The following is a 24,149-nucleotide window of genomic DNA, read 5'->3' as shown; positions in this document are numbered from 1 at the left end:
AGAGGGGAGGATGGAGCGGATAGGTGGGAAGGAAGATGGACAGGTCGGACAGTTCAAGAGGGTACGGTCAAGTTGGATGATTGGATCTGAGATAAGGTGGCAGGAGGGGAGGTGAGGAAACTGGTGAAGTAGACGTTGATGCCATGTAGTTGGAAGGTCCCAAGGCAATAGATGAGGTGTTCTTCCTCTAGGCTTTGGGTGGCTTGGATTTGGCGGTGGAGACGGCCCATGACTTGTATGCCCTTGGAGAGTGGGAGGAGAGTGGTTAGCCACATGGTGGGGAGGTTATTTGGTGCACATGTCCCAGAGATGTTCCCCGAAACATTCCGCGAGTTGGCATCCTGTCTCTCCCAATGTGGAGGAGACCACATCAAGAGTAACGGACACAATAGAGAAGGTGTTTCGATGTGCAGGAAAACCTCTGCCATATGTGGAAGGCTCTGTGGCCAACCACTTTAACTCTGCCACCCACTCTGCCAAGGACATACAAGTCCTGGGCCTCCTCCACCACCAAATCTAAGTAACCTCTTGCCTGGAGCAAGAATGCCTCATATTCCACCTTGGGACCCTCCCCCACATGGTATCAACGTCGACTTCACATTTGCCTCTCCTCCCCTCCCCCCACTTCATCCCAGATCCAACCAACTCGGCACCGCCCTCTTGAACTGTCCGACCTGTCTGTCTTCCTTCCCACCTATCCGCTCCACCTTCCCCTCTGATCTATCACCATCACCTCCCACCTGCATTTATCTATCTATCAATCAATCATCTGGAAAAGCACAGCCACTGGAATGTCCTGATGAAGGGATTATGGTCGAAATGTCGACTCTCCAGCTATATTTTTTGACTCTGATCTCCAGCATCTGCAGTCCTAACTTTCTCTATTAAATATGGCCTCCTAGCTACCTCACCCCCAGCCTCCTATTTATCTCTCAGCCCCCTTCCCCGCCTCCCACACCCCACATTCCTGATGAAGGGCTTATGCCCAAAATGTCGATTCTCCTGTTCCTTGGATGCTGCCTGACCTGCTGTTCTTTTCCAACACCACTCTTTTGGACTGATCTCCAGCATCCGTAGTCCTCACTTTCTCTTAGAGGGATATGGGCCAAATTGGACTAGATCTGTTTACACCTGCTGGTCAGCATGGATGGGTTGGGCCGAAAGGTCTGCTTCTCTGCTGTGTGACTCTAATTCAAAATCCCAACTGCAGCTTTGAGAACATCTAGCATCTGCAATGATTGGCTCCCAACTGTAGCTCCCCCATGCGAATTCCTGAAACCGCCCGCCCTTCCTTAACCTCCGAACAGTCGACGTGAAACTGAAAATTAAAGTCGCCAACGGCCTTTCTCCGTCTCAAAATTCAAACAAAAATAGAATAATTCAAAACAAACTCCATGTGAATTAGTTACTTTTTTTTCAAAGTTAAGAACTGACTCGAGTTCGCGATGCAGAAGACTTAATATTTTATTCGCATGCACGATCGCGTCAGTAAAATTAAACGATAAAAGGCTGCGATTTTTAAAATGTTATTTTATGTGAAAAATATATTTTTAACGTATAAAAAGGTTGGTTGAAGCGTTCTGGTTCAATCGGTAACCATGCAGATTCACAGTATGGTCGCAGAGACCTGAAGGCTAAGGTAGGCCTCACCTCCACTCTGCCAGGAAAATAAGGTCGTTAATTTTAAAATGTTTCCTTACGTGTCTCTGCCGAGCCTGGTAATACCGGTGTTGAGGGAGACTTTAGCTATCCTCCTCCAGAGTGTGTCCCTGCTGATGAGGGAGTGAAATTTCTTGCAGACCTGGGCCAACCTGCCAAGGGTCTGGGTGTCAGAGTAAGAGAAGAGCAGCAGGAGAATGTCTTCAGGCAGTTGATGCAAGAGCAGCACCAACATTATCCCCACTCACACTCCAGTGTAAAATTATGACGGGCAAAAAAGAAAAATGAAATAATCCTCTTCGTTCTGCATTTATTCCCATGTTCTCCCTTCTTTCCTTTCACCTTCCACTGCTGGCCATTTGCAATAAGACACAACTCGTGTCACATGTGTGACTGAGGATTGTACTTCCTCATGTCATGCATGCAATTGCAAGGTTTTTAAAGAATCTTTACTCGCCGGGGCATTCATTATTTCCTTTATCACGGGAGGGTGGCAAGGAATGTTTATAAACAGATAGAGCTGCATTTATGGAGTAGTTAAATCACATTTCAAACTATTCTAAAACATATCACATACAGTGAATTTTAAAGTTAAAAATCAGACAACGCCACTTATGGTCCAATAGGTTTATTTGAAAGTACCAGCTTTCAGAGCGCTGTTCCTTGATCAGGTGGGGCAGAATCATAAGACACAGAATTTGTAGCAAATGATCACAGTGTCATGCACATGCAATTAAAATGATATATTGAACAAATGTAGATTGTTGTTCAGCCTTTCATCTTTTAGAATGGGTTGCAGGTTTTGGTTCATTAATATGTAATTTTAAAACAGTGTACCTTTAATTTCACTTGTTCATTTCTAAACCATTTATTTTTATATTTCATATATATATATATATATATATAATGTCAATAATGGTTCAGTTAGTAGTACCAATCTCACATCTAAGTCACAAGGTTCAGTGTTCGAGATCCAGTCGGAGGTTTCACCACAAAATCAAAGGTGACACTCTAGTGCACTACTTAGAGTACTGCTCTGTGAGAGATGCCATCTATTGGGAATGTTAAACCAAAATCCTACCTGTCTGCTCAGGTAGATGTAAAAAATATCCCATGACACTTGCACAGAAGAACTACCAGAACAATATCCACTACATTGAACCAGTATTTATCCCCAATCACCAACACAGACATTGATTCTCAGTTTATTATTACTGTTTTTTGGACTATAGCAGAACTTGCTATTGTGTTTTTCCAAATTATGACAGTGGCTACAAAATCTTTTAAGCTGTTTAAAAATGCTGTGTAAATGCAGGTCTTTCTTTTCTGTATTTATTTTTACAGTTTAGAAGATTTTATGCATCTTATAGAGTGTACAATGTGTATCTTTATTCATCCCATAAATATACATTTAAAATTTTTGCCTTAGCTGTTTAAGCAGTAATCAATATCTTTGAATATTACAAGATGTTGAGAAAAAGGACGACATTTTCAAAACTATATTCAGAGACAAATTTAAAAAGTATTTTTTATCTTTTTTTTCCTGAGGATGTTCTTTCTATATAAAATAAATATATAGAATAGTATATTCTTTATATACTATAGCTTTCATATACTTTTCTAATCAGTTTTCTGTTTCATCCTTCCGCAGAAATAGACTATTCAACAAAGTACATTGAAGGAGTGCACCATCCAACTGGCTGTTCATCATATGTGAGCTGAAGTATTTAATGTCCTCTAATTGAATTTTACCATGACTGCTATTATTATCACCACTACTAAGATATTATATGAAACCTTTAACAAAGAAAGTATTTCAAGGCATTTCACAGAAGTACACTTTTTAAAAACATTGTCATACCAAAGAAGGATGTATTAGAATGGATAACTGCAAGTTTGGTTGAACAAATCTCTGAAAGTTGCCACCCAGGTAAATAGTGCTGTGAGGAAGGCATATGGTGTATTGGGCTTTATTGGCAGAGGAATTGAGTTCCGGAGTCCTGAGGTCATGTTGCAGTTGTATAAGACTCTGGTGAGGCCTCATCTGGAGTATTGTGTGCAGTTTTGGTCGCCATACTATAGGAAGGATGTGGAAGCTTTAGAACGAGTGCAGAGGAGATTTACCAGGATGTTGCCTGGAATGGTAGGAAAATCTTATGAGGAAAGGCTGAGGCACTTGGGGCTGTTCTCATTGGAGAAGAGAAGGTTTAGGGGAGATCTGATAGAAGTGTATAAGATGATTAGGGGTTTAGATAGGGTAGATACTAAGAACCTTTTACCACTAATGGAGTCAGGTGTTACTAGGGGACATAGCTTTAAATTAAGGGGTGGTAGGTATAGGACAGATGTTAGGGATAGATTCTTCACACAGCGGGTTGTGAGTTCATGGAATGCCCTGCCCGTATCAGTGGTGAACTCTCCTTCTTTATGGTCATTTAAGCGGGCATTGGATAGGCATTTGGAAGTTATTGGGCTAGTATAGGTTAGGTAGGATTCGGTCGGCGCAACATCGAGGGCCGAAGGGCCTGTACTGCGCTGTATCCTTCTATATTCCATATTCTATAAATGGATTTTCAGGAAGGTATTAGAGGGATTGCAAAGTTTAGAAAGTATATTCCAGAACACCATGTACCTGTCATGGGATTCCAAGAGGAAAGAGAAATCATAAGAAAGACTTGCACTTTGCACCATGTTTCATGACCTCAGGACAACCCAAATCTCTTTACAAACAATTAAGTATTTTGAAGAGGACTGTTGTTATGCAGAATGCACAGTAGCCATTTGAGCACAGTAAGATCCCACAAACAGCCGTGTAAGAATGACAATGACGAGTTGATCTGGAAAACAATCAGATATACAGTAACATGATCCTGTAACAGAGTAATTGTCCAATCCTAGATCCTAGGCCAGTTACTTTTGCAATCAATAACTTCCCATGGAGTAGAAAGTGAATGATTTGAAAATAAGGGCAAATGTACATTTGCATTATATTTACATAAAGAGCTAGAGATGCATAGCATTATTTTGAAAGTGTATTCATTGTTATGTAAGTAAAGACACGATCTATCTATGTAACTTATTTTTCTAATCAACCTGTTCAGCGATGTTATTACATACCTCTGAAGCAAGTGAGACTTGAACCCTGGTTTCTCTGTCCAGCAGTAGAGTCACTACCATTGTGCCACAAGAGGAATGAGAGAAATAACAGCAATTATATTACTGTTCTGTTGCTGGTGGTTGAGAGATAAATGTGGGCCAGGTTACTTTCCCTTCCCTTCTTCCTCAAGTAGGATCTTTCAGACTGTGTTACATCAAGCCTATGGCTCAGAAACAGGACTTTAGGTCCAACTGGTCTAAACCAGTGCTTTTGCTGTGCACATGCATCCTTCCATCCTTCTTCAATTAAGCCTATCAGCACAACTCCCTATTTCTTACTCCCTATTTCTTACTCCCGGATAAAAGAATAAGATTTATCTCTGACAGATAAGACCTCAGTTTAATATTGCCACCAACAACAAAGCACATCCTTAGTACTGCACTGAACTGTCATCTCAAATATATACTAAAGGCTTTGAGAGAAGTATGAATTCAAGCTCCTGACTCAGAAACAAGTGTGCTACTGTTTTACCCGAAGAGAATGCCTCCCTTTTGATGTTTGTTGCCAACCATAAAATGCTCAACAATGTAATTTAAATAAGCTGGAGCAACAACCAAAACCTCAGTTGACCAGAAACTAAGCAACGAACACCGTCAGTGCAACATGTTTTATCTCTAATTGGGTCTACTCTCTAATGGACTGTGTGGTGAAGGCAGTTCTGGAATGCAGATGACTGAGAGGAAAATCTTTTGTGAACCTATAAGTTGTCCACTCTCACACAAGCCCTCAGCTCTAAGCAAATGCCAACCAATAGAGAACTTCCAAAGCAGTCGGGGAAGAAACTGGAAAAGTCACATCAGAAGACTCTAGTTGCATTGCTTGAAAATAGTGATCCTTTCATGAAAGTTGAGTTACAGATGATGAAACATTTTCTGATCATTTAACAGTATATTAACTCAGCACATTCCAGAGCTCTGTCATATCACAAAATGTTCCCTCTTCCTATCAGTGTCCACCCACACTCATCATGTGAAGAAGACATCAAATATTAATCAGGCAGAAACAGGATTTCACTGTGTAAGATCAGTCACTCACACAGTTATGAGATCTCACTGTCTAGGATCAGAAAGTTAAAAATCACACAACACCAGGTTATAGTCCGACAGGTTTATTTGGAGACACTAGCTTTCAAAGCACTACTTCTTCATTAGGTGTTTGTGAAGAATTTATAGCAAAAGATTACAGTGTCATACAGCTGAAATAATAAACCTAGATTAAGTCTTTCATCTTTTAGAATGGTTTGCTTGTTTTGATTCTTTACTATGTAAATCCCAGAACTTCTTTTAAGTCACATTCTCAAAATAACTTCAGGTTTTCTAACAAAAGGTGCCATCTAAACTCAGACAATGCATTAAAGGTGTGAGGTTAAAGTCTGTCCCTGTCCCAATCTTGAGTCAGACTGGTTGTATTTCTAAAGTGGTTGTTTTGGAATATTACATGGATTAACTGTAGGTTATGCATTTTCTTGAGTGAAATAAAACATGTATGCAAATATAATTCTGCAGATCTAAATTCACCACATAAACTGATATGTGTGCATGTGCAGGAGAGACAGAGTGAGTGTGTGCATGTGGGTGTGAGTGCATGTGAGAGAGTGTGTGCTTGCATATGTGTATTGGTAAAGTGTGTGTGTGAGTGTGATGGGGTATAAGCCAGTGAAGGTGTGCATGTGTGGGTGTGAGTATGGAGAGTATATGTGTATGTGTGTGTATGAGAGAGCTTGTGTGGGAGTGTGAGTATGTAAGAGTGTGTGTGTGTGTGTGTGTGTGTGTGTGTGTGTGTGTGTGTGTGTGTGTGTGTGTGTGTGTGTGTGTGTGTGAGAGAGAGAGAGAGAGAGAGAGAGAGAGAGTATAATGCAGTGGGGTTACCTGTAGTGTCACATGAACCCAAGGTCCCAGTTGAAGCCATCCTCATGGGTACTGAACTTGGCTAGCAGCCTCTGCTCGGACACTTTGAGTTGTTGCCTGCCCTGAAGTCCACCTTGGAGGATGGTCACCCGAAGGTCCCAGGCCGAATGACCCGGACCGCTGAAGTGTTTCTCAACTGGGAGGGAACACCTCTGCTTGCTGATTATTGTACAGTGTCTATTCATCCATTGTCAAATTAGAATCAGACAGTTGCAGTGTCTGACTATCTTGGATCAGTCAGCGTCAAGTTACATATTCTCAATTTTAATGATTAATCAGTTAGCGAGCTTTGAGAAGATTTGTAGCTCACACTGAGGTTCTGGATGTAGGTTTGCTCCCTGAGCTAGAAGATTCATTTTCAGACGTTTTGTCACCATACTAGGTAACATCATCAGTGAGCCTCCGGATGAAGCACTGGTGGTATGGCTCGCTTTTTATTTATGTGTTGAGGTTTCCTTGGGTTGGTGATGTCATTTCCTGTGGTGATATAATTTCCTGCTCTTTTTGTCAGGGGATGGTAAATGGGATCCAAGTCAATGTGTTTGTTGATAGAGTTCCAGTTGGAATGCCATGCTGGTGACTGTTGTGCAATGTCTGTTTTAACGTGTTGGTGGGTTTGTGGGCTACCATGGTGTCAAGAGGTCTGAGTAGTTCGGCAGTCATTTCTGAGATGTCTTTGATGTAGGGGAGAATGGCTAGGGTTTCTGGACGTGTTTTGTCTGCTAGTTGGGGTTTGTTGCTGAGAAATTGGTGAACTGTATTCATTGGATACCTGTTCTTTCTGATCAATCAGTTGATTACAGTCTATTACTGTTTAGGATTAGTCAGTAACATAGTTACAGGGTCTCTCTGTAAAGGATGAGTCACTCAATCAATTATGGTGGCAGTTGGGGCAACACAGTGGTTAGCATTACTGCCTCACAGCGCCAGGAAAGTAAGTTTTATTTCACAGTGCCTGTGTGGAGTTTGCACATTTTCCTTGTGTCTGCCTGGGTTTCTTCCAGGTGCTCCGGTTTCCTCCCGCAGTCCAAAGATAGGCAGGTGGGATGGCTTGGCCATGCTAGATTACCCACTGTGTCCAGGAATGTGCAAGCTAGGTAGATTAGCCATGGGAAATGCAGGGTTACAGGGAAAGGGTAAGGGGGTGGGTCTGGGTCAGGTGCTTTTCAGAGGGTCTATGTGGATTTGATGTGCCGAATGGCCTGCTTCCACACTGTCGGGATTTTTTAATTGTACAGGATCTAGAATTGGACAATCACTCTGTTATAGGATCTGCCTGCATAGGATCATTCTGTCACACAGTTGCTGGATCTCATTGTGTATGAGCAGTCAGCCATGCAGTTACAGGGTCCCATTGCTTAGGATCAGTAAGCCACCCAGTTACAAGATCTCTGTTTAAGATCAGTCACTACTTTGGGTAGGAATGTAATAGGGGTCTGAGCAACGTGGGCTATAGCAAAATGTTTGGTAGAATTGCAAAGTCCAATGAGTCCTATTGCAACATTGGCAACATTTTGCTGTATCTTTTGTGGTTTTGCCAAACAATGATGTGAGTTTCTCACTAAGAAGCAGTGAATTGCCACTTTGTTTTGGGTGGGGGTGGAAGTATGGCTTGTTAAACGCCTTTTTAGCAGCAAAGGAAAAACAGAAATTTGATGGAAAACTCAGCAGGTCTAGAAACAACGATATAGAGAAAGCAGTGTCAACGTTTTGGGTCAATAGAACTGACCAGATCTTCATCAGAACATGAAACTGGCCAGCAGGTTTCCTGTCTTCTGACTATCTCCTTTCTTAAACAGGGGTGTCACATTCGCCATTTTCCAGTCCTCTGGACCCTCCCAGTGTTTCCTGAAATATTGCCACCAATACCTCCTTAATCTCCTCAGCAGCGTCCTTCAGAGCTGTAGGGTTGGTCCATTTGGTCCAGGTAATTTAGTCACCTTCAGATCTTTCAGTCTCCTCAGTGATTAGCACTGCTGCCTCACTGTGCCAGGGACCCTCAGGTGACTGTGTGGGGTTTGCACTTTACATCCTTTTGTGCGTGTGGGTGGATTTCCTCAAGGTGTACTGGCTTCCTTCCCCAGTTCAAAAATGGATTAGCTTGCTAAATTGCCCATAGTGTCCAGGGATGTGCAGGCTAGGTGAGTAAGCCATAGTAAATGCAGGGATACAGAGATCGGGTTGTGGGTCTGGGTGGGATGGTCTTCAGAGGGTCAGTGTGGACTCAATGGTCCAAATGGCCTCCTTCCCCACCATGGAGATTCTATGATTCTTTGTTTTTTAGTGATGCCCAGCACACCCCTCTATGTCTCTGACCCTCTTGAAATTCTAGTATGCTACTGGTGTTTTGCATTGTGGAAACTAATGCAACAGTTCCACCGTCATTTCTTTGTTCCCCGTTACTACTTCCCGAGCTTCATTTTCCGCTGGTCCAATGCCCACTCTTACCTCCCTCCTAACTTTTAGATATCTAAAATAACACTTGCAATCTTTTTTATTATATTACTAGCTATCTTACTCTTGTATTTCCTCTTCTCCCCCCCAGTTGCTTTTTTTAAAGTTATCCTCTGATGAACTTTAAAGGCTTCCTAATCCTTGGCTTCCCATTAATCTTCACCACATTGTATGCTTTTTGTTTTGCTTTTATGCTGTCCCTGCTTTCCCTTGTCACATGGTTGCCTCATCATCCCCTTAGTATTTTTTTTCTTACTTAGGATGAATTTCTGCTGTGCCTCCTGAATTGCCCCAGAATCTCCTACCATTACTCCCATCTTCCCTGTTAGGCTCCTTCCAATTGAGTCTGGCCAGCTTCTCCCTTATCTTTTTATAGTAACAATTACTCAGTTTTAATACCACTACATCTAATTCCAGCTTCTCCCTCTCAAACTGCAGAGTGAATTACATCATATTATGGTCACTGGGGGTTTCTTCACCTTAAGCTGTCTATTCAAGTCGGCCTCATTACACATCACCAAATCCAGAATTGCCTATCCCTGCTGGGGTCTACCACAAGCTGTCCCAAATAAAATCTCACACATTCCATGAATTACTTTTCTTGTGATCTGCAACCAACATGGTTTCCCCGATCCACCTGCATATTGAAGTCCTCCGTGCTTATTGTAACAGTGCCTTTCCTACGTGCCTTTTCTATCTCCTGATTAATTTTCTCCTCTCATCCTGACTACTGCCAAAAGACCTGCACACAATTCCCATAGGGGTCTTTATTCCTTTGCTATTCCTCAATTCTACCCACACAGATTCTAAACGTTCTAATGAACGTCACTTCTACTATTGATTTAATTTGATTTCTTACTAAGAAGGCAACCCTGTCCCCTCTGCCTGTCCTTTTTATATGATGTGTATCCTTGGGCATATAGTTCCCAACCCTGATCCACTTGCAGCCAAATCTCCGTAATACCCACAATATTGTACCTGCCAATTTCAATCTGCACTACAAACTCATTTACCTTGTTTCGCATATTGCATGCATATTAGTTCAACACTCTCTCAGTCCTGTGTTGACTACCAACTGTCTTGTAGTTGTCCCCAGATCTGCTGTGCCTGAAGTTAGATTCCTGACTCTTTCCAAATGCTCTGTTGCATTACTTGTTCTAGAAATTTTAATAACCTCTGATGAGCCTTCCCCCCCTTTAACTTTTTCCATGCAACTGGACCCCCACACACTATTTAGTTTAAAGCCCTATTCCCAATTATGTGACGTGCCATGACTCTGATCCCAGCTCAGTTCAGATGAAGCCCATCCCACCAGGAGAAAGTGAGGACTGCAGATGCTGGAGATCAGAGATTCCAGCAACACATTTTTCAGCCCATCCCACCATCCCTCCTTCCCGAGGAAGGCATTTGGTATGCTTTCCTTTATTGGTCAGAGCATCAAGTGTAGGAGTTGGGAAGTCATGTTGAAGCTTTATAGCAATATTGCATTTGCCCACTTTTCGAATATTGTGTGCAACTCTAGTCTCCCTCTAACTGGAAGGATATTGTGGAACTTGAAAGTGTTCAGCACAGATTCACAAAGATGTTGCCAGGGTTGGAGGATTTGAGCTTTAGGGAGAGGCTGAATAGGCTGGGGTTGTTTTCCCTGGAGGGTCGAAGGATGAGGGGTGACCTTGTAGAGATTTATAAAATCATGAAGGGCGTGGATAGGATAAATAGACAAAGTCTTTTCCCTGGGATAGGGGAGTCCAGAACCAGACAGCATAGGCTTAGGGTGAGAGGGGAAAGATATAAAAGGGATGTAGGAGGCAATTGTTTCATGCAGTGTGTGTGTGGGATAAGCTGCCAGAGGAAGTGGTAGAGGCTAGTACAGTTACTACATTTAAAAAGCATCTGGATGGGTATATGAATAGGTAGGGTTTAGAGGAAAATGGGCCAAGTGCTGGCAAATATGACAAGATTAGTTTAGGATATCTGGTCAGCATGGACAAGTTGGACCGAAGGGTCTGTTTCCATCTTGTACATCTCTATGACTATATGATTCTAATAGTGCCAATGTCCCAATTCAAACCTGTTTCTCCCACATCAATCTTTGAACAATACATTTACATCTTTAATTTTGTTGATCTTGTGGCTCAGGCAGTAATCCAGAGGTTATTACCTTTTGGTTCTGCTTGTTAATTTAGACACTAGCTGCTCATATTCCCTGAGCAAAACATTTTTGTACCTATATCGCTGGTGCCTACATGGATCACAACAACTGGATCTTTCCCCTCTCACTCTAAGTTTCCCTGCAGCTCACATGAGATATCCTGAAACTGGGGACCAGGCAAGCAATACAGATCCTGGCCGCAGAGAACAGTTTCTATTCCCCTGACTATACTATCCCCATTACAAGTACATTTCTCTTTTCTCCTCTCTCTTGAATGGCTTCCTGTACCACCATACAATGGTCAATTTGCTCATGCTCCCAATAGCCCCTGCTCTCATACACACAGGGAGGAAGAATCTCAAACCTGTTACATAGGATCCAGGGCTGAGATTCCATCAGCAATATCTACTGGATCCTTCTATTTGCCTTGCTGATCATCACATCCTCCTGTCCTTGACCACGAACCAAATTTGAGTTAGTTAATCTAAGGGATATGACTGCCTCCTGAAACATAGCATCCAGGAAACTCTTCCCCTCCCTGATGTGTCACAGTGTTTGAAGCTCACACTCCAGCTCATTTAACTCTGAATTCCTCAAATAACCAACACTTCCTACAGAAACAGTCATTATGAACCACAACAGGGTCCACTAGCTCCCATGTCATGCAGTTACAACACATCACCTGGCCTGCCATCTCTAATTTAATTACTTAGTTTTTAATTTGATTTTTAAAAATCTCATACTGGTCTTTTAGTTTGTAGCATGTAATATTTTCTCTATTTTCCTTCAGTCTGAGACTAATCTCTAACAGAAAGTCAAAGTAGTAGCTGTCACCAATAAATGAACTTGCAGTTTATCTGTGATGTCATTCTTTAATGCTGGGACCCTGAGACTGGGCTTCAATTTATCTTGTTATAAAATGCCTTACAAACTTTGAGCCAAACTAAGCAAGCAAAAAGCACATTTTCTCCTCTGCAACAAATTCCTCCGTTGCCTCCAAATTCCCCAAACTTTCTGCTCAGATTGTGTCTCATTCTGGATGTGATCTCTCCTTCCTGACCATGTGAAGTTTACTGTAGCAAAACTATAGTAGATGGATTTCAGTGTAACTAAATGTGAGGTTACCTATTTTAGACCAAAAAGTATAGATCAGAGTGCTTTCTAGATGGTATGAAATTAAATGTAGTGGATGTCCAAAGAGACTGATGAGTTCAGATGTGCTGGTCTTTATTTCTGCACCTGTTTGTGGCATTTTAATCGAGAAAGTTAATAGAATGCTGGCCTTTATATCTAGCGGATTAGAGTACAAGGATGCAGAAGTTATGCTGCAACTACCCAAAACCCTAGTTAGACCCCCACTTGGAATACTGTGAGCAGATAATAATACCACACAGTCAGAAGGAGATTGGCCTTGGTAGGACTACAGCATAGGTTTACACAAATGATATTTGCACTTCAGAAGTTAAATTATGGGAAGAGATTACACAAATTAAGCTTGTTTTCTCCAGCATTTGGAAGGGTGAGGGATGATCTGATTGAAATCTTCAAGATATTAATGGGAAAGACAGGTAGATAAAGATAAACCATTTTCACTTGTTGGAGATTATGGAGTTAGTGGGTATAGTCTGAGAATTAGGTCTAGACCATTCAGGAGAGATGTTAGGAAGCACTTCTATACACAAAGGATGGTAGAGGTTGGAACTCTCTTCCACAAATGGTAATTGATGCTAGATCAGTTGTTAGTTTTAAATCTGAGACAGATCATTTTTTGGTAAGCAAAGATACTGAGGTGGAGGTTAGAAACAGGAACGGAGAGGTCACCCTGTTGGGAGTTTTCTATAGGCCTCCAAATTGTTCCAGGTATGTAGAGGAAAGGATAACAAAGACGATTCTCGACAAGAGCGAGAGTAGCAGGGTAGTTGTTATCGGGGTCTTTAACTTCCCCAATATTGATAGGGAATATTATTGTTCAAGTAGTTTAAATGGGTCAGTTTTTGCTCAATGTGTGCAGGAACATTTTCTAACACATTATGTAGACAGGCCAACAAGGACCGATGCCATATTAAATTTGGTACTGGAGAATGAACCCGGCAGGTGTTAGATTTGGAGGTAGATGACCACAATTCAGTTATGTTTACAATAGCAGTGGGCAGGGATAGGTATATACCGCAGGGAAAAAGGTGTAACTGGGGGAAAGGCAATTATGATGCGATTAGGCAAGATTTAGAATGACTAGGAAGAAGAAGGAAACTGCAGGGGATGGACACACTTGAAATGTGGACCTTATTCAACGAACAGCTACTGCGGGTCCTTGATAAGTATACACCTATCAGGAAGGGAGGTAGTTGGTGAGAGAGGGAACCATGTTTATTAAATAAGTTGAAGCTCTTATCAAGAGGAAGAAGAAGATTATGTGAGGATGAGGCGTGAAGGCTCAGTTAGGGGGCTTGAGAGTTATAAGTTAGCAGAAAAGATCTAAAGAGTGGGCTAAGAAGAGCCAGGAAGGGACATAAGGGCGGATAGAATCAAGGAAACGCTAAGGCCTTCTATAGGTATATCAGGAATAAAAGAATGACTAGAGTAAGATTAGAGCCAATCAAAGATAGTAGTGGGAAGTTGTGTGTGGAATCTGAGGACATGGGGAAGCGCTTAATGAATACTTTTCGTCAATATTCACATTGGAAAAGGGCAATGTTAGAGAGAATACAGGCTATTAGATTAGATGGGATTATGGTTAACAAAGAGGAGGTTTTAGCAATTTTGGAAGATCTGAAAAAAGATAAGACCCCTGGGCCAGATGGGATTTATACTCTCTGGGAAGTCAGGAAGGAGATCGAAGAGCCTTTGGCTTTGATCTCTGTCGTCATTGTCAACAGGAGTAGTGCCAGAGGACTGGAGGAATGCAAGTGTGGTTCCCTTGTTTAAGAAGGAGTGTTGTGACAACCTGGTAATTATATGTCAGTGAGCATTACTTTGGATGTGGGTAAGGTGTTGGAAAAGGTTGTAAGATATAGGATTTATAATCATCTGGAAAGGAATAATTTGATTAGGAATAGTCAGCCTGGTTTTGTGAAGGGTAGCTCATGCCTCATTAACCTTATTGAGTTCTTCGAGAAGGTGACAAAACAGATGGATGAAGGTAAAGCGGTTGATGTGGTATATATGGATTTCAGTAAGGTATTTAATAAGATTCCACATGGTAGGCTATTGCATAAAAGATGGAGTTTCAGGATTGAAGGTGACTTAATGGTTTGGATCAGAAATTGGCTGGCTAAAAGAAGATAGATGGTGATGGTTGATAAAGAATGTTCATCCTGGAACTCAATTACCACTAGTGTGCCACAAGGATCTGTTTTGGGGCCAATGCTGTTTGTCGTTTTTATAAATGATCTGGATGTGGGCGTAGAAGGACGGGTTAGTAAATGTAAGGATGACACTAAGATAGGCAGAGTTGTGGATAGTGCCGAAGGATGTTGTGGGTTGCTGAGGGACATAGATAAGATGCAGAGCTGGGCTGAGAAGTGGCAAATAGAGTTTAATGTGGAAAAGTGTGAGGTGGTTCACTTTGGAAGAAGTAACAGGAATGCAGAGTACTGGGCTAATGGTAAAATTCTTGGCAGTAAAGATGAACAGAGAGATCTCCGTGTTCAGGTGCATAAATCCCTGAAAGTTGCCACCAAGTTTGACAGGGTTGTTAAGAAGGCATATGGTGTGTTGGTGTTTATTGGGAGGGAGGTTGAGTTTCAGAGCCATGAGGTCATGCTTCAGCTTTACAAGAAACAGGTAAGGCCACACCTGGAGTATTGCGTACAGTTCTGGTCATCGTATTCTAGGAAGGATTTGGAAGCTTTGGAAAGGGTTCAGAGGAGATTTACTAGGATGTTGTCTGGTATGGAAAGAAGGTCTTATGAGGAAAGGGTGAGAGAACAGAGACTGTTTTTGTTGGAGAGAAGAAGGTTGAGGGGTGACTTAATTGAGACTTATAAGATAATCAGAGGGTAAGATAGGGTGGACAAAGAGAGCCTCTTTCCTTGAATGGTGAAAGTTAACATGAGTGGACAGAGCTTTAAATTGAGGGGTGGTAGATTCTGGGTAGTTTCTTTACTCAGAGAATAGTAGAGGAGTGGTATGGCCTGCTTGCAACAGTAGTAGACTCGCCAACGTTAAGAACATTTAAATGAGCATTAGACATACATATGGATAATAATGGAACAATGTAGGTTAGATAGGCATCAGACTAATTTCACAAGTTGGCACAACATTGAGGGCCAAAGGGCCTGTACTGCCTGTAACATTCTATGTTCAATACTAAGGGGTGACGGCCAAAGCAAAGTCTATGTAGTTAGGCCACATGATCTCATTAAATCGTTGAAACGGGCTCGAGGGGCTGAGTGGCCTAATCCTGTTTCTACACTTCAATGTTTATGTGTTCACTGGCTCCCTGTTTGATGTGCACCTCCTTGCTCCAGACATTACTGACCACTTCATTCACACCAACACATTTGGACACAAACTAGAGAATAAGAGCTCAGAGATGTTATAGGATGAGGGACAATGGTATTTATCAGCAAGACCGATTACCCTGTATATAGCTTGTTCATTTTGCCTCCACTGCTGCAGCAGGCTCTCAACACAGATATCGATCCATGGTACATTCTGTGTAGCCATGAAGTTAGGCATCACGCTGGCACATTACATTTGGGGCGACACAGTCTCAAATGTACAGATATAAGGTCAAAACAGTGAAAATTATGAAGCATAGCAAACTGGGAACAGTGCATTGTCACCCATGTCACCAAAGTAAACTAAATAATTTTTTTATTATCTCCCACTACATCTTAGTGTACTTCCTGACTGAGTTGAGGGGATGCTGCTCAGTCCTGGAGATTTAGTCGGCCGATCCTAGAGTGCTTTTGTCTGGATAGTCCAGACATGATAAGGGTCTGCTTCTCGGCTACAACATCCTAAGGATGTAGTGGGGCCAGATAGGGTGGAGGTGGAGAGCCAGCCACCTCTGAAGTGTTCTGTGTGAAGATACTTGAGGGACCTATGCGAAGTTCCTCCTGCAGCTGGGTGTCTATTGCCATTAGGAGGAGAAAGTGAAGACTGCAGATGCTGGAGATCAGAGCTGAAAATGTGTTGCTGGAAAAGGCAGCATCCAAGGAGCAGGAGAATCGACGTTTCAGGCATGAGCCCTTCTTCAGGAATTATTGCCATTACCCTGTCTCCTCGTAAGGAGGAGGCACCTGGAGTGCTTGCTAATTCCCCATCTCCCTGACAACATGCCTTTAGCCCTGAAGTTAAAAGTCACACAACACCAGGTTATAGTCCAACAGGTTGTGTGATTTTTAACTTTGTACATCTCTGTCCAACATCGGCACCTCCAAATTATGACTACCATTTGGTCCTGAAGATCTTCTTACAGCACTGCTGGCTATTCCTCTTTGCCACTGTGACAGCACTTAACTGGGTGGTACCCTCAGGGCAGACTGCCTTTGTCGAGTGGTGCAGCTTCTTTCACTGGTCCTCCAGGAAAAGTCTTTTGTGGTACTTTGCACCACACCTCAATCAGGTTCTCCAGATCCCTGTTGAGGAATCCCAACACCATGTTCCCTTATCCGACATGTTCAGACTCCATCCTTGACCATGAAGAGAAGCTCCAGAATACCAGTGCCCAACTAGGTGCACAATGGATTTTAAATATGCTGCTCACACCAGAGATATCCATCCTTTTCTTGATATCCAGTGAGCAGTGAGATGTTCCGGAAATGGCATGCAGTATACAATAGAATTGTATATGACCAGTGCCATGGGACAGGATAAATAGTTAATGAGGCGCGTTTGATAAGATATAGTGAGAAGCCTTGCAGTGAGAATCCCTCCAAAAAACTTGTTGCAAATCACACTTCGCCAAAACAAAAGAGTTAGTCCACAGTTGCAATTTCACATTGCTTAGGATCAGTCAATCAAACAGTTACGGTTTCTCATTGTGCAGAATATATCAATCATGCAGTTACAGTGTCTTACTATGTCGGATCAGTCACTCAACTCCTGGTGCTGTCTGTGATCAGTCAGTCAGTCAGTTACAGGGTCTGACTGTGCAGGAAGAGTTAATCAACAACATTCAGAATGATCTTCTTTCAGGGATTCTTGTTATTACTTTCCCAAGGGCTACTTTTTGGGTTTTTTTGGGGGGCTATATTTTGATTTTCAAGGGTTCAGTTTACTGTCTTGCTAACTCCTTTGTTACATGATGCATTGAAAAAGATTTCTTCTTTATTTCCATTGATGTAAGGGGAACTTGAACTCAAGTGAAGCAGAATTGGAAGAATTCCTCAATATCCCCAATAATCATCATCATTCTATCTAGTATAAAATCAAATACATAAGAAATACATACAATAGTATTTAAATGGATGCAGGACGTCAGGAAAAAGTTATCAACAAGTTTTTTTTGAAAGAAATATTAACCAACAGACACCTCTCATTACAAAATGATACCACTCTAATATGCTTTCTGCAGTCTGGTGTGGTTGCAACAAAACTGTTGTATAATTGTCTCTAGCACAATCACTGCACCTCAATTAATTCATGGTATGTAAAATATTTTGGGATATAGTACAAATCCATACGAAATAAAACTGTATCTACTGTATTACTCCCATTTAAGTGCATCTCCTGAATTAATGCAGTTTTAATTTAAGGATTCCACATTAATTTGAAAGGAACTAAGTTCAGGTTTCCTGTTCCCTATTAGCCAATTATTTCTTTGCTAAGAAATTTTCAACTATTTTCTCCTTTCTGCCGTCCTTCTTTCCCTCTCCCACAACTTTGCAGTCCCTACCTCCCCTTCCACTTTGCAAATCTCTCTTCCTTTGCAGCTCTACTCTCCTACTTGCATGTTTCCATCTTCTCTGCCCCTTTGCAACCACTTTCCTCCACTTTGCTGCTTCACTTCCCCTCCAATCCCTCCAGTCATGCTCCCAGCCCACAGCCTTAACAGCATCACTCTGTGGTCAGTCACTCTGTTTTTGATTCTCACTAAGTCGGATTGGTCACAGTTACTGGGTTGCAATATTTTTGGGAATGCTTAGACACACAAATAAAGGACTGAACTATATAGAGTCAGTCAGTTACAAGTTGCACTATTCTAGAGTCAGTTGATCCCTCGAGGTTGTGCAATCACGGAGTTTATACATCCAACACTGACAAATGCAACAACTTCTTAAGACATTAAAATGTTTGTGGGGGATTCGAAATTGAGCAGTCAGTGGTACAAAGCAAAAGGTTTTGCGGTTACATCACACAGCAGAAAGCAATGACAGGTAATAGGAAATAGTTTGTGTGTTTGGAAATGCAGCCTCTTAACCCAATTACAGACTTACCAGATTTATACTTCAATCGCTTCTACTGTAAAACCGTACACTCCATTTTATTTTTAAGTGCAACCAATTTAAGGATATGTCATATGAGAAGAGATCTTTTCATGTGAATTGAAGGGCTAGTTTTGAGCCTAATCCCAGGTGCTGTGTAACAGTAGACAAGAATATCTCAAGCAATGTCTGTAATTTAATGTTTTACACTGCTGAATGGGGCCTAGCTATTGAACAGCTCTCTGTGTTCATCAGTGAAAGGATTAGATACAAGGAATGTTGCAGAACTCACACCTCAATAAACTAAAGTGCTTCCCATTTGAGAGGGAGGAGAAGAAGAAGAAAATGTTTTTTTTTAACCTTTATTCTAGCCATTCAGGATCAAAGACATTGATGCCTGTTACGATTGCAGTAACTCTAAAGCTACTGCTGGAAAATAGTTAAAGAAATTACACCTTACTGTATCACTGATAATGTTTTGCTGAAAAGGGGTGATTTGTGGATTAGACAGGACCCACTGAGGTAATTGAGTTCTTGTGAGCGACAAGGCAGCAAATAGAAAGCAGGAAATGAAAGAGAGAGAGAAAAAGACATAAATGTAAACTGCTGTGATATGTGTTCAGAGAAACAGAAGAAGAATGTGATTGTCCTCCACAGATTTCTCTCCTCCCACTGCCCACTTCTCACCCCCACACCCTCACCCTTGAAGACACTGATTCACTCCCCACTAGCTCATGAAAATAGCTGAATCTAGTTGATGGGTGTTAAGATTGTTCAGTACGAAAGGGTCTCATAACCAAGACCTCTGCCCACACTGCATCCAGAATCAAATTGTTGGCAATGATCAGGAATGGAATAGTTGTTATTTTCACTACTGTGCCAACACCACAACCTTAAGATCAAACAACTCGCCAGCAATGTCAAGATATGTCAAGATATGTCAACAAAAATTGAATTTATCAACTGAATTCAAGAACTCTACTTTCCTCCAATTAGGAACATGGGACCTCTGAGCAAGAGTAGGCTATTCAGCCCTATGAGCTTGCTCTGCTGTTCAATGAGGTCACAGTTGTTCTGGTTGATATCTCAACTTGATTTTACCAAAGTTTATCTTTAGAAGCTAATCTCTGCAGAGAAAATATATTCATAATTCCTTAACTGAGATGTGTCTGTTGTTTATTGGAATGATACATATTTATGCTGTCATATTCCAAATTGTGTTAATTAGCTTTGCACCTTTATTGAATAAGCCTTGTTTTATAATAATTGCTCCTCATACCCTTCACTCCCAGGGTCTATGAAAAATGTATCAAATTTAGCCTTTGCAATGGTATAATCTTTCAGGCTTCCCTGGACTCAGGGTTGGTGTTAGAGGACTGGAGATGGGCAAACATTATGCCCTTGTTCAAAAATGTTTCTAAGAATAAGTTCACCCATTGCAAGCAGTCAGTTTAACTTTTAGAAACATTAATTTGGGATAGAATGAACAAATGTGGGTAACTTAGTGACAGCTAGCATAGATTTCTAAAGGGAAAATCATGTTTAACTAACTTTCTGAAGTCCTTTTGAAGTATATACCTTTAAGCTAGTTTGATAAGGATAAGGCTGTTGATGTAGTATATGTGGCCTCATCAGATAAAATCCTTAGATAACTGCAGATGCTGTGAATCAGAAACAAAAACAGGAGCTGCTGGAAAAGCTCAACAGGTCTGGCAGCATCTGTGGAGAGACATCAGAGTTAACACTTCGGGTCCAGTGGCCCCTCCTCAGGACTGTGCTCAGGAAGGGTCACTGGACCTGAAACTTCAACTCTGATTTCTCTCCACAGATGATGCCAGACCTGCTGAGCTTTTCCAGAAATGTCTTTTTGTTTTTGACTTCTAAAAGACATTTGATACTGTGCCACACAACAGTCTTGTGAGAAAAGTTACAGACCATGGAATAAAAGGGACAGGGGTAGTGTAGATCTAAAACTGGTGAGTGGGAGGAAATAGAGAGTACCGTTAATGGATATTTTTCAGGCTAGATTAAGATTTTTAGCAGAATTCCTCAGCAGTCAGTAGTGGGGCCCTTGTTTTTCCTGATTAATATTAACAATGTGAATTTTGGAGTGCAGGGGATAATTTCATAATTTATGGACAATACAAATTAATAAGCATTTTAAATGGTGAGAAGGATAAAGTAGAATTTCAAAAGTGCATTGATGAGTGGGTGTACAGGTGGCAAATGAAGCTTAGTGTGGGAAAATGTGAGGTGATACATTTTGGTGTAAGAAACATGGAGAGGCAATATTAAATAATGTTCAGTATCAGGGAGACCTGGCTTACATAATTCCTAAGTAGACCAGCAGGAGGCTGGAGGAACACAGCAAGCCAGGCAGCATCAGGAGGTGCAGAAATCAATGTTTTGGGTGTAACCCTTCTTCAGGACTGGGGGTGGGGGTGGATGTGGGGAGATCTGCAGATAAAGGGGGAGATGGGGGCAGGCTAGTGAAGTGGGGATAGGGTGAAGACAGGTACAGGGTAGGGGCAGGTTGGTCAATGGAAGGAATTAATCCAGTTGGTGGCAGGGAGCAGTGGCAGAGAGGGAGAGGGGCTGGGAAGGAAGTCAGAGGATGGGGAGGGAGGTAATTTGAAATTGGAGAACTTAATGTTGAGTCCTCTGGGCTGTAGGGTGCCAAGGCAGAAGATAAGGTGCTGTGGTTTGATTTTGTCAATGGAGAAGGCCAAGGATGGTCATGTCGGAAAGGGAGTGGTTGGGAGAATTGAAATGGGCAGTGACTGGGAGGTCCAGTCGGCCCTTGCAGGCCTGGCTGCGATACTTGGTGAGCCATTCCCTAAGTTTACAGTCAGTCCTAAGTCGTTAAAGGTGGTAGGACGTGTGGATAGAGTGGTTAATAAAGCATACAATGTCCTTGACTTTATTTGTAGGGACATTAAAGTACAAGAGCGGGAATACTATACTGAACCCATGTAAGTTACTAGTTAAACCTTGGCTAGAGTACTGTGTACAATTTGAGTTGCCACACTTTAGGAATGACTTGAACAGATGCAAGAGAATGCATAGGGGTTTATGAGAATGGTTCCACGGATCAGAAACTTAAATTATGAAGATAGATTGGAGAAGTTGGGATTATTTTACTTGGAGCAGAGAAGGCTAAGAGATTCGATTTTACATTTTCAAAATTGTGAGGGATCTAGAAGTGACATTTGGGAGAAACCAATCCCACTCCTAAAAGGACCAAGAATTAAGAGCACAGATTTAAAATAATTTGCAAAATAATGCAAAAATGGTCTGATAATAACAATTCACACAGCTAGTAGTTAGGATCTGGAATGCATTGCATACAAATATAGTGAATGCAGTTTCAAATGAGGCATTTAAGAAAATAAAAATAATATGTAGGATTATGGGGAAAGGGATGGAGAATGCTGCCAAGTCATGATGTTGGTTTGGAGAGCTGTATCATAACAATGTGTGACCGCTCTTTCCTCTATGGTAATCTTTAAAAACTACCTCTCTATTGAAACTTTTCTTCAGCTTTTCTGATATCTTGTTCAGTTTCAAATTTTCTCTGGTTACTTTGCTGGGAAAATCCCCTTTATGATGTTTACTAGCCGAAAGATGATATATAAACGTAAAGTGTGTTTTTCAATCATGGGGCATACATTAACCAGGTCAGCATCCATAACTGCATCTGGGATTACTAAATAAAGCAACTGTTGACAACTGGACTTGTAGAATTCGGAAATGGTTATGTTTTTCTCTGAATACAGCCATAATTCCAAATCTCTCTTCTTGCCTCATTTCGTTAGAATTTGCAGTCCTGCAGTCCACTTGCAAAATTACAAGGATCTGCTACTGTGTGGGCATACGAAGTCCAATTATTGAACTTGTCTGCACAGTTTTGTTATCTTTATCATTTTACATTGAATGAATCACAGTTGGAACCAATTTATTCATTAAACTTATATCATGTGGGAAAGGATATATAAATGAGTACATTATAAATTTGACAAAGCTCTCCATTGAAATTGAAACACGCAGTGGCAGTCCTGTGAGTCACCAACTCATTGTTACATAGTGGCTCCTGCTTTAAGTACATGTGCATGGACAGTAGGTAAGTGCAGCTTCATATTCAGTTTTAATGCCCCCATTGTCAGATAAACTGATGCTACTCTTTGTCTAGACTTGCCTTTGCAAAAGAATTGGAATGCGCTGACTCAAAAGCAAAATTGCAACCTATATTTACAAAGGCTGCCACAGATGTAACATCAGATGAAATGTAGCTCCAAGCCATGAAATATTAGTGTAAGTGAGTAAAATCATGGTAAAAGAGGTCGGTTTTCTTGGACATCTTAAAGAAGGGTAGCAAAGGAGGTGGAGGGGAATTTGCAGAGTTTTAGGGCCAAGTAACCAAAGGCACGGCCACCAATGGTGAAGTAAATGAAATTGGGCACAAGCAAGACACCAGAATTAATGAATAATGAATTGACCATACAAGACATGGTAGAGATAAGAAGGTTCAGGCCATGGAGGAATTTGAACTAATGTTAAGAATTTTAAATTTAAGTTGTTTCTGAACCAGGAGTCATGAGATGTGTTCTGGGAAAATAGGTGATTAGTAGAGATTGTTATTGAAGTGGAAATAAGGTGTTTTATTGACGGCATGAATGTGACATTGGAACATAAAGATAGTATCAACTATGACACTGAGGTTTTGAAAAGATTGGTTTGGTTTCATATTGTTGCAGTGGAGAGACCTTGAATTGATGGCTAGTTTAGAATGGGCATCAAAAACAACTGTTTCAGGCTTCCCAATATTTACTTGGAGAAAATTTCTGTTCATCCAGTATTACGATATTGGATGAAGTCTGACAGGGTAGATGGTGTGAAGATATTTCCCCTTGTAGGAGGCACCTTGAACTATGGGGCACAGTATCAAAATAGGGTGGGGCGGGGGGTGGCTTAAATTGAATTTAGGCCAAAATCAGATTAGCCATGATTTTATTGAATTGCAGAATAGGATTAATTGCCAGGGCGCCAACTCCTATTCTCATTTCATTTTTAAAAATATATTCTTGCGATAATACAACAATAGTTGTGGATCTCCAGGGGTAACAACATGTAGGTGAGAAACAGGAAGGACCGGATGTATACCCTTGTAAGACACAAGGCAATGGTGTGGAAGCAGGAGCAAGCCTTTTTCTGATTAAAATTAGTCAGACAAGAATGGAACCAGGTAAAAGCCATCAAACTTAGCCTGATAACAGTGGAAAGGCAATGAAGAGGTTGGTCTGATCATTATGAGGATGAGTGTCGGAGTAACACAGGATGTCATTTGTAGACTTTGACAAAGAGATACATGGTTCTGTAACATAGTCTAAAACTTAATTGGAAGGATTCAAATATGGAAGAAATGAGAAGGGTTTTGGGAGGTGAAAGGG

The 24,149-nt window shown here is 41.4% G+C and overlaps 1 protein-coding gene and 1 long non-coding RNA gene across 3 annotated transcripts in view; one reads left to right on the top strand and one right to left on the bottom strand.

Annotated features, from left to right (window-relative positions):
- The window catches only part of fbxw4 (F-box and WD repeat domain containing 4), a 143,964-nt gene extending 141,910 nt beyond the window's left edge, over nucleotides 1-2,054 (bottom strand). For both annotated transcript variants that reach the window (XM_060842186.1, XM_060842187.1), the window contains exon 1: nucleotides 1,701-2,054. In XM_060842186.1, the coding sequence (XP_060698169.1) occupies nucleotides 1,701-1,894 (194 nt within the window). In that variant the 5' untranslated portion in view covers nucleotides 1,895-2,054. The remainder of the gene's footprint in view (nucleotides 1-1,700) is intronic.
- Nucleotides 1,552-24,149, top strand: part of LOC132826339 (uncharacterized) — a 53,709-nt gene continuing 31,111 nt past the window's right edge. Inside the window, exons 1-2 of the long non-coding RNA XR_009645870.1 lie at nucleotides 1,552-1,639; nucleotides 3,311-3,372. This is a non-coding gene — a long non-coding RNA (uncharacterized LOC132826339). The remainder of the gene's footprint in view (nucleotides 1,640-3,310; nucleotides 3,373-24,149) is intronic.

The sequence above is a fragment of the Hemiscyllium ocellatum genome, chromosome 22 (genome assembly GCF_020745735.1).
Source record: "Hemiscyllium ocellatum isolate sHemOce1 chromosome 22, sHemOce1.pat.X.cur, whole genome shotgun sequence".
Classification (NCBI taxonomy): Eukaryota; Metazoa; Chordata; class Chondrichthyes; order Orectolobiformes; family Hemiscylliidae; genus Hemiscyllium; species Hemiscyllium ocellatum.
The sequence above is the reverse complement of the archived record's forward strand: the minus strand, read 5'-3'. Positions and strand labels throughout refer to the sequence as shown.